General features: G+C 34.7%; 1 protein-coding gene across 1 annotated transcript in view; it reads left to right on the forward strand.

The window, feature by feature from the left end:
- The window catches only part of LOC132543363 (uncharacterized), a 35952-nt gene extending 29960 nt beyond the window's left edge, over positions 1-5992 (forward strand). The window contains exon 17 of the mRNA XM_060206854.1: positions 2949-5992. Coding sequence (XP_060062837.1) covers positions 2949-2996 — 48 coding nt within the window. The 3' untranslated portion in view covers positions 2997-5992. The remainder of the gene's footprint in view (positions 1-2948) is intronic.
- Positions 5993-11952: the final 5960 nt, after the last annotated feature.

Below are 11952 nucleotides of genomic sequence, written 5' to 3' on the forward strand. Positions count from 1 at the left end.
TGGCATCATTATAGGGTATACTGTGTTATAATTACCTTGTGTTGTCCTGTCATTATAAGGTATACTGATGATAAGTCACTAGATAGTTGTGTTATAATTACCTTGTGTTGTTCTGTCATTATAAGGTATACTGATGATAAGTCACTAGATAGTTGTGTTATAATTACCTTGTGTTGTCCTGGCATCATTACAGGGTATACAGATGAAAAGTCACCAGGTAGTTGTGTTATAATTACCTTGTGTTGTCTTGTCATTATAAGGTATACTGATGAAAAGTCACTAGGTAGTTGTGTTATAATTACCTCGTGTTGTCCTGTCATCATTTATAGGGTATATTGATAAGTCACTAAGTGTGTTATAATTACCTTGTGATCCAATGTAGAAATGTTAAATACTTATAAACAGGTGAGATTATTTGTGATAATTGTGAATAGGGATGAATGTTTGTTCAAATTCATTGGAGAATGTAAAATATTGATTGTTTGCCTTAATGTAATCACTGTTAATTACTCAACATTATGTGTATTGGACTAAATACATGGATGATGATCACTAATAGACAAGTTAGTTGTGGTTTGAATTTAATGCAGTATATTGTATACAGACCTGTATGTAATTTGTATCTGTGTAACTCTGTTGAGTGTTTGATATTGAATGTATTGTTTTAAATGTAATACATGTACTAGCAAGTGCATCTTGAGGACTGCATAAAAGATTGGTGTATTTGCTTCAATGTAATCTGGGTTGTCAAACACAGATTAATGGAGTGTTATGCCGTTAAATTCAATACTAACAAATTGATTTGTGTTATCAGTAAATGGAAAGTAGAGTTGAATGGTGAAGACCAAAACACTACATGTGGACATGGTTTGAAGATATTTGAGTAGTATGAAGTATAATTGAATACTGTTGTACAATGAAATACAATGTTTATCGTGTGTGTTGTACTGACAGAAGATTCAGGTCACCAGTCAAATTACATTTTATTGTGTTTATCAATTCTGGCTGCTTGTATGTATTTATATAACCTGTTTTTGGCTTGTGTTTACTTGATTTCCCTTTTTTGTACGCAGTAAGCTCATTCTGACATGGAAATAGAAATCATGAACAGGTTTGTTAATTTTCTAAGCCTTCTGTGGTGTTTGAGCTCTTGTATTATTTATACACACTGATTTTTTAACAGGGCCACTTTCCACTATCACAGTGAACACTGAACAATCATCTCTCAGACATTTTGGATATTAACACCATACCTTGCTATCACTCTTGTTTGGTATGATTATGGAAATATGTCCAACTAAATGGAGAACTGCTGTGATGATTTCATTAATTTTTCAATAATCTACAGTGTGTTACTAGCCCTCCCAACACCCCTCCTCTGTAAATATAGATGTACACATGTACATCATTGAGAAATCAAATGCCCTTGCTCCCTTCTTAAACAGTATATTTTGGGAGGTGGGAGTGACATAAATTCATTAATAGAAACATAGTTTGGCCCTATTGAATCTTCATATATGGATGTTTTATAACCACAACTGGTGTCTCTTACTTTACTTTAACAAAAACACTTTGGGACTAAGGGAAATAATAATTGTATGGATTAAAATGGCTGCAATTGCACAAAACTTGCTCTGTCCCAAACCAGCATTTTTTGGAGAAGTTTTATGAACAGTATATGAAGATAGACTTTGATATTTAATTTTTCATTAGTTATTTATTGCTTTGCAAAATGTACAGTAGAATTTTGAAATATTGAATGTTGGGTGTGTTTTTCTGTGTTTTTGTTTGCTTCTTACCAGAGTGTGATGTGACTATCCTCTTGCATGTGTTTTGTCTGTTGTGTGGTTTTCCTCTCGCCAGGTATAACAAATCTGTTTGAATGGCTTCACTCTAGCATTAGCTAGTACTGTCATAAAACAACTTGACAACCATTTGTCAGGATAACACTTAGCACACTTCAATGTTATTCTCGCTTTTACATTTAAATGCTATACTTGCTTTCACATAAATCAGATTATTGTATTGATAGATTATTGATTAAGTATTCGTGTCATCAAACACGTTTTACCACATACCCACTTATTGGTGCATTGATTCATGAACTGCAAATATCCATTGCATATTGTCTTTAGTTTCATAGAAACCAATATAAGCATTGAACTGTAGTCATGGTCTGCACATTTTGATACTACACTAGACAGTATCTTTCCTTCTTTTGTTTTAGTTGTATGAATGACTGCCAGGCTATTTCAAGAAAATTGTTATGTTTATTTTTTGTTTATGTCTTGTGTCTCATGGGCTTAAGTGAGTGAAAGGATTGCAGTAACTGGATTGAGAGAAGAGAAAAAATACAGTTGGTTTGCTCTTAATCCATCATCTTCAACTTGAAATTATATTGTCATTTGATTTAAAGAAATAAATGTTAAAAGTTGATAACTTCAAAAGCAGCACAGCTTTTACTTCCCTCAATGATATTGTCATCTCTAAGTCAAAGGGATGTAACTCAATATTCCAGGAGGGGATACATTTACTAATTCAATAAATCAACATTTTTTGGAGAAAAGTTTGCACCCAGAATTAATAATTGATGAGACAACTTCCCAGTATTTGTCAGAGAACATGAAATAGTTATTGGAATATTATAAAAGTATTTTATTGGTTGCTGTATAGAACAACAGGTAATATCATAAAACAATATCACAACAATTCTGCTCTGTACAGACTTTGTGTATTTGTTGCTCTGATTTGTACCTAGAACAATGTGTTGATACTGTAAGGAGTGAGACTAAGGGGTTACAGAAATTTCTGTCAGTGTCAGTATCAAAGTTATGTAAAAATCTATAATAATCTAAAATATTATTTTATTATGTCTAAATAAATCCACAGTTAAAGGCAAATTTTGTATAGGTAATGAGTTTTTCTAATAATTTGCATTGTGTTTGCAGGAGGATGAGGATGAGGAGGAGGAGAATTCTGTTCCTGAACAATTGTAAATGAAGACGGAGTTGGCTACAGCAAAATCTACTTGACTGAATGATGGGGCACTGCTGATCTCAGAGTGTCAACATACAGGAAACTCACTTACGCCATTTCTTACTTCCCCTATCCACCCACGGCCAGCAAGGGCTCGTCGTGTGTTGAGTGCCCTATATTTAATGTATGTTACACCTGCGTAGGAGGATGTTTGTATGTGCTGGTATTACTGTGGAAAGCTTCACTCTGTAATGTCTATACACTGTGTTGAAACTTGTTTGTGTACAGTCATTCCCCTTGCTAGATACTGGAATTTTTCTTTGTTTATAGTAGATTTTCTACTACAGGGGTTGAAATGTGTGTAAACAGAGAAATGACTAGAAGTTTTTTTTTCTATTCTCTTCAAATATCATTTGTGAGAGACATAGACTGTTTTCTTAGTTAAAAATATATAATGAGAAGAAATAAGGGGATAGATATTGTGTAAAGTTTTGATTTTTGTTGTCTGTCTATTTTACTGCTAACATCTAGGACATTAAGATGATGAGAAAGGGGACACTACTGACAGGTGGTATTAATTAGAATAGATAGACACAGTAAATTTATGTAGTATAGAATTGAACCCATTAAAGCAATCAAATGAAATTTAAAACAGAGTGAATAAAGAGCTAATATGAATGAAGTTATTGGAACCATCAATAAAGGTCTTGTCTGAACGAAGACATTCCAGTCATATTCCTGGGAGAATTTTTTAGTTCAGTTACTCATGTTTTTAGTTATATATAAATCTATATCAGTATTTTTGCAGATTGTAAATGTAGTGTTTCTGCATTAATAGAATATACAAGAAATTAGTTTTTTAGTTAAATTTTCTGATTTTGACATATGTACTTGAGAAGATGGTCTCATTTAGACCATGTTTTATGGGAAGAATAAATGCCTCATTGCAATAGCCTATCATTAGTGCATATGTGTATGTTTGACAGTCATGTGTATATATCTTGTAGAGTTTCCTTAGTGGGAAGGAAAGGTTAACCTAGCTATTGATAATTTTGTAATGGTAGATGGACATCTATCTGCAATTTTCTGCCTAGTTTTGCCTTTCTCTGTTAGTTTCATATTCACAGCTACTGCTTATAGTTTTGGAAAATATTAGCAGATTTTCAAATGATGGCTGGGACAGATTTTCCTTGTGAAACACAAGATTTAGTAGCAATATCATATTGACTTTGTATTGATACAGAAACCTGTAGAAAATCATATGTTGGATCTCGCTACTGATGACTTCTTTAAGAAAATTTTACTTGATGATGTAATGACAGCTGCCTTGGCTATGAAGTCTATGATGCCATTCATAAGGGGTTATTGAAATATAAAATGTGTGGTCATAGTGAAGCAGTTGTTGAGGACACTCAGGTTTTCACACTGTAACTGCCCCCTGTAGCTTTACCTAGTTTTCTGGACTGTTCTGGCTTGACTGGCCACAAGAGCTTTTACCATGGTGCAACATAGTCTGTTTGTCAACTCTTACACACTGATCGTTCAGAATAAAATGTTGTTGATTGTGCCTAAAATTGGTGTGGAGAATTAATCTTACAAAGGGTTTCTGAACTGTTCTAAACAGTAGTTATTGGTCGACTACAGTCAAGAAATCCCAACTCTCCTGAACAGTTGGAGAGAGTATCGCTGTTTGGTTTTGAGATAGCCTAAAAACCATCCTTTTTAGAAAGAAGTTTGTATAAATCTAGGACTGGAATGGCGCAACTCCACTGGAGAAATCTTGGGTGTACAACTGTTTAGGTTGATTCTGAGCTTAACAAGGATATTCCAAAGACTATGACTGAAAGCTGGTCCTTTGCTGAACATTGAAAAACAAGTACAACAATGCTTCTTGTATTGGCCTCAAGGTCAAGCTCAAAAGGGAGGATAATGTTTAAAAGCGTAGTCATCTTAATGTGTTGATAGTTTCGAATAAAGTAAGGAAATAATTGCCCTAGGAGCAGGAAATAAAATGACGTATGCTAGTAAAGGAAAGGTGTTTACACTTGTTGTTGATAGCCAGAGTCCAAAACAGTTATTGTTTGTAATGGAAATGATCATTAGATAATGCCATGTTTGCTTAAATATCCAGGTGAGCAGTAGAGGTTCAGGGGGCCCTCTTTTTCCAACCTGCAGTTTCCTGTTCTCTGTACATGTCCAGATTGATAACAGTGCTATTGTAAATAATTGTCTTAGTATGAATGTGGAAAATTAGTTGATGTTGTTTAAAAGTCATATTTTAGAAATGTTGATAACAAATATTTTGATTATTCTTGTATGTTTTAAATAATTCATGAAAAATGATGTCTTGCTTGATTTACTTATCATTTCCTGACAGGAAAGTATACAATTTTCTCCATCAATTCTGTCCATGAAAGGCATTGTTCTCCATCATAATCAATTGCATAGTATGTTTGATAATGTTAGTGTCTATTTCTGATGATGTAAGTTACAAGTAATGCTGGGACACCACAGTGTAAAACTGCAGCTGTATTTAAACACATTACTGTAAAATAGAATTTTTTGTGAAGGGTTTCCATGATTTGATTTTGTCTCGTTTGGTCTAAACAGAGATGCTTGTACATGGAGGTGTTAAATGATTCTTAGCACACACTGAAAATAATACATTTTATTTTTTATGATGGTACATCTAATAGTATAGATGACAGTGAAGGTATGAAGGCAGAGTTTATGTTCTAATGCTAAAACAAGAGCTTTTGAATGAAAATGATGTGATGCTGGCCATGAAGTGGTCATGATACTTGATGATTAGGATTCAGAAATGTGAGGAAATAACATGTCATTGTGAATTAGTAGACCAGGATTAACGTCCATAATAATAGGTACAGATAAACATCCCACAACTTCCTGTGTTAGTGTAGTTGGATTTTGTTGCTTACATTTCCAGATGTAATTATGATATCACACAACTCGGATGACATGGCACTTGGTTGAATAAACCTGGTTTTAACCCAGATATTCTGATTATCCTTCTAGTATTGTACTTATGCCTGGTTGACAGTATATACTCCATATACAGGACATTAGCTGTTCTGGAGAGCCCTGTAGCTACTATACAAAATAGTCATGTGAAAAGTCATGGCATATAGACTAAAAAGGCACATTGAGACCAATATGGGTCATTGTTTCTCACAAAACGTTGCTTCCAGTTTTGCTGGGTGGTTCTCATTAGTGCTGTATCGGCATTCACTCCCCTTTCATTGGAATTTATCGGTACCACCTTCCTTTCAACATGGCTGTATTGGTATCAACTCCCCCACAATAGTGTTGTATTGCTATCAACTCTGCCATGTTGTATTGTTGAAGTTTCACCAGGGGACGTAACTCCAGCTCCATCACGACAGAAAATCTTACGTTTCATGATCTTGCTATCCATTATAACATGACAAATATCAAAGTTGTCCTGAGAATTCTGATATAGATTGGTAAGACAATTAGTTTTTTATTAGACCCAGAAAGACTGTATGGACGCTGACTTCATAGACCACAACAAAATCTAGCAGGAAGCATTTCTATTTTTCCAGTTCTAGATCATGATTGTAGATAGATTTACAGATTTCAAATGTTTGATCACATGATTTGACAGGCTGACATCACACATGTTTTTGGGCGTATTTATTTCCCAAATGTTGTAAAATTACTTATTAAATGTCATTTTTATTTTGCTTTGAAAGATATTGATATGGTCTTGGACTGGCTGTGTGTTTATGGCATCATGTTTTCAGCATTGTTAGGTCTTTGCAATGAGTTGGGGTAAAGGAGAAGTGTGCCGGCATTGTAATTGTCTCAAAGCATGACATCACATCATGATGTCTGTCATTCTCATTCCTGTGTAACAGCCCTGTTCTATTGTTCAGTCCTGAAGGATGATAAATACCTGAGTATATAGCTACCTCCTAATGAAATTCAGGCAAGATAATTTCTATCAAAAGTGGCATCACAATATTGTTCAGGGAATCCTATCAAAAGTTATGGATATGATTCTCTAAGTTTCTTTCCTCGTAATAAGGTTATAATTCATTATCATCTGGAGAACTCTTCAGTGTTCACTCGCAGTTATCCAGGTCTGTTTTGTTTGCAATGTTGCAAATATGTATGCACACTCGATACACATATTCTGAATGGATTAATTCAAATAACCTATGTAAAAAGAAAAACACTCAGGAATATTGCCATATGATTCATCAATGAAGTATTTTAACTGCTACATCCTGTATTCACTAACCAACTTCTACTATGGTTTGAAGCATTACAGTCAGGTTTAGTTGAGGGAAGTGTCACACTGCAGTTAAATTAATAGTACAATTTGTACGTGTTATCTGAAGTGATATTTTTCAGATATGGGATTAAGCAATTTAACAATTTGGAATTTAGTTTGTACTAACTTCAGAAAAGTGTTTGTGTTACGAACCAAATGGCATACTCTTTGCATCATTTGTAACATTTTAGCTAATTTCAATCTTGTTTACACAAACTCCAGGAAATGAATAGTAAGTGTTATTTGCACATGGATTTTCCTCAAAAGATCAGTCCTTGTAAGAATAGAACTAAAAATTTAAAGCTCAGCAGTGTAATGTGAATGGATTAAACAAGTCACTGGTCCATATTCAGTCTATATTGAAACTATTCTTGCTATCACACTGAGGTGCATTGACTTTCCCTAAACCAAAATAGTCGAAAAATCTGCATTTTAATATTTGAAGATTATTGTTACTATTCCTAAAAAATTGATTGTATGTTACTTTTCTAGTCAGTAGATCAAGAGATAATCTTTCTTTTTAAAATCATGATTTCAAGCACATCTGTATTAAGTCTCAAATATATTGACACATTATTAATACCTGTTGCATTGACAGTACTCTCAACAACATAAACTAACATAGAACCACTGAAAGTCATATTGGTGGTGGACTTGCGGAGTTCTTGTTCCCTGTTAGGAAGTAGAGCTGATGAAAAATGATACCAGTCTTTCAAGATAAAGGGATTGCAACAGCTCAAATCTGAATCCTTCTCCTGGAATGCTCTTTATTTGTATTGCATTGGGAATGTGGGTGTTTGGTACGAAACTGTGTACATTTGTGTGTAGTAGATATGAGGATAGTTTGTGCATTGTACCATATTAATGTGGAGAGTGGCTATGTTGCTAGTATATACAACTTAATTTGCTACAACATTGGATACTGGTTACAAATCATGGAGCTCATCTGTAGATATGGAAACAAATTTGTGTCAAATTAATTACAGTATGTTATACAGTTAGATTTTTCTTTCATCAAGTAAGGTTTGGATTTTATGTATAGTCATTTGCATAACTGATTGATTAGTATATTGTGAAGTGTCCCCATAGTTAAACTTCAGACTAGTAGTCAACCACTTGGAGCAGTTCTGATATATCACACATCTCGTCTTACATATTAGATGATGGTTGTTTTTTGCTTGTTTCTAGATTAATTCTGCAATTCCCACTTATCATTTTCCTGCTTGTACCACCATGTGGTACAAGGTTTATTCTGGAGTGTGTGCTGTCATGCTTTTTTTATTTGATATGTTTGTATACCTTATTTGATGCTGTTTAGGAACATACATCTTACCTGCAATATTAATTTAACATCTCATGTGAACAAAGAAGTCATGTTCTCCCAACACAAAGGAATGCAAAGCTTTGTTTAAAAAAGAACCTTGAAATACATCAGTTAATGTTATGTTTGTGTAATATCACACCAGAACAGAAATGAGTACCTTATATTTGATTGAAGTTTTTTATCAAAATGGTCCACCAATCAAGACTCATGTAACACAATGATATGATTTGAAAAAAAATCGAGGAAAATTATGTGGATTGTTTGAATTTTTGATCAAATTGTCCAACTTACTACTCGGTCATTATTCTTTAGACAGAGGCAGTCATATATATAGATAGAAACTAGGGCCCCTGTCTCCCTCACTTCATGTGGAAAGTAAGAGCTTGGAAACTAATGTATTCATATGTTGTAATCAGTGTGTAAATTTCCCCTGTTTGGATTGAATGATGAAGTTTTCAAAAATCTATATATTGGGTTTGTAAAACCCAAGCGATACAAGGGAGCTTGAGTATTGGGGATATTAGGATCAGTTACAGAATTTTCCCCTTCATTGAAATGTAACTCATGTCACTGCCCTCAAAACTGCTAGCTGGTTTTGACAAATAGATCTAGTCATGTGTTAATGGTTACAAAACTTGGTTTTTGTTCGTCATGGGTCTGGTCACCTGTTATGGTAGTAGGTCAAATGGCAGCTGACTGTGGTGGTAAGGGGACTGGTCACACTGGAGCTGGCAGTGGCAGTGAGGGGACTGGTCACACTGGAGCTGGCTGTGGCGGTGAGGGGACTGGTCACACTGGAGCTGGCTGTGGCGGTGAGGGGACTGGTCACATGGGAGCTGTCAGTGGCGGTGAGTGGGCTGGTCACATGGGAGCTGACTGTCATGGGAATAAACTGGTCACATGGGAGCTGGTTATGATGTTGAAGGGACTGCATTGTCACATGGTACAATAGTTGGCTGTGACCAACCTTGTGGACTGGCTTGTAGAATCTGGTTATGGTGTTAATGACCCTGTAAACTGGTCACATGTGAGCTGGTTATGACCTTGAAGATTGGTCACAAGGGTTTGTAACCATTTAGCCTTGACTCGTGTTAGCTGGAAGGGGATGGACACAATTAAGTGAATTGGGCATAGGTACCGGTCAATTGGTAACTGCTTAACACCCTTGAGATTGGTTAGATGGTAGGTAATATGACCCTATTTAGGGACTGATTGGTTAGGGTCTTTGGATGTGGTCACATGATACCTACATATAATCTTGGGAATAGGTAATATTGTTTCCAATTATGACTTAAACTAGTTGTGAACCGTTGGTGGATATGTTTTCCAAAACTACAATAAATTTTCAAGGGATGTATGATCACTATCATATAGTTGGGGTATACAAAAGGATTACTTTTGTGTGTTGTTAAACACTGGCATCTTTCTAGGCATTCAGATATTTCCTGTTGCACCAGTAAATATAGATGTTATAAATGGGAAGGTCATTGTTACCCTGTGTAGAAAGATGAGGGCCAGAGTTTGTGGGCAGTGGCATTACTAATTACTGGGAAAGTTTATACTTCCAGACAGGAACCAAGCCTCTGTAGATATAAAGATGTATACAGGCATGGTATCTCCTGGTCAGTGTTGAACTTCAGGGCAGAAAATATCAAATGTTAAATATTGAAAATGTTTTTTAGAAAAATTTGTGTATACTCTTGACAAATAAAGATCATTATTCATTCCTCATTTATTGTCTTGTTTTTCTGTTATTCACCTGGGAACATTAACTGATATTAAAATTTGTCTTCAAGGGGCAGGAAAGCACTTCATTATATTTTGTCGTAATTGCATGATAGTCATCTTTAGATAGAAGGCTAAAATTTGAAGAATGGGCAGGCAGCCATGTTGAATTTTTACTTACACTGACTTGAATAATAAGATGGCAGACAGACAGTTATTTGGTTTTTTTTTGACAGTCTTAGTTTATCATCACAATATGTAGAGAAGCCATATATTACCAAAATAAGAGAAGTTTCACTAGTACTTTTTAGTTCTGAAGATATAATGTTCCAAAAATGGATGTGATTTAATGAAGATGTCTAGAGTATTCAGCTGGCAGTCATCTTGGGTAAGATAATGCTAATCATGTTGCCTGTACTACTAGCACATAAAATGATATAAATCAGACGAGAATATAATGATGACATCAAAGTTCTGTGGTTGTAAAGGAGTAGCTGTCACCAAAACAATGGAAATCTAAGGTGGATGCTTAAAATGAAGCAAACCCAACTAGATACAATACTATACTTGTTCCTAAGTTGATCCCGACAGTAGATCAGAGAAATTCTTTACAGGATTAACCAATTCATCACTTAGTGACTTTTTAATTTTAACTTGTAGATAAAAGGACATTTGCCATATTAGAAAGGTTTTCAAACTGTACACAAAGGAAAAAAGATGGAATGCCTTATTTATCAGAAAGACTGGGTTTTCAAAACAATATTTTGTGTAACAAAGTTTATAGACGATATGAGGATAGCATCAGCCTTTCCTGACTTTGGTTTGTTAGCTCACTTATGTGTAACTGAGCATCCAATCCTCAAATTTGTATTTTTTGGGAAGGTTCTTAAATCCATACATTAATTGAATATTCCACAACCCCTCCTATTTGTTATATACCATCATTTGAGGTGAATTACAAAAAAATTATTTTGGCATTGTTAAGATTTTAGTGTAGGCATTTTGCAATGGCTGCCACTAGCGAGTTTCCCTATCATTCATTGCATTTGCTTTAAATCTGCCGTCAGTTTGCTTATCATCAACTTATCTTTATATGCAATTCCAATTTTGATTATGGAAGAACATGGTATATGGTGTTGCTCATGCTGTAAGCTTTGTCTGGAGATTTCCTCAGTCAGTTTTCACACCTTAAATCTTTGGTATTTTTAAAGCACTCTGACATTGTTCAAATATCTTCTTAATGGAGACTTTTCTCAATTTACAGATTATTTTGTAGTAATGAAAAAAGGTTAAGGTCATTTATTTGAGTAAACATTGTAGCATCCATTCCCAGGAACCTGCTGGCCAAATATGAAAACTGGCCATTTGGAATATTAAAAGCTTTTAAAAACATAAGATTTCTAAGCAGAATTTGAGCTGTCTAACATTCAAAGTTGCCCTCTGATAGATAATGCTAGTATCATCGATAAAAATTTTAAGAATCTGCAGACTTGATCTCTCTAGCAGAGAAAAAAGGCCATGGTCATTTATGTGCAGAAGCCTCAGAACACTCCATATAGAACCTGCTGCATCATAAAATGGGATCTGTTTGACTTTAAAGGATTCTAAA

Source organism: Ylistrum balloti, unplaced genomic scaffold (assembly GCF_031769215.1).
Source record: "Ylistrum balloti isolate Yb309-2 unplaced genomic scaffold, AGI_CSIRO_Ybal_v1 Utg369754, whole genome shotgun sequence".
Classification (NCBI taxonomy): domain Eukaryota; kingdom Metazoa; phylum Mollusca; class Bivalvia; order Pectinida; family Pectinidae; genus Ylistrum; species Ylistrum balloti.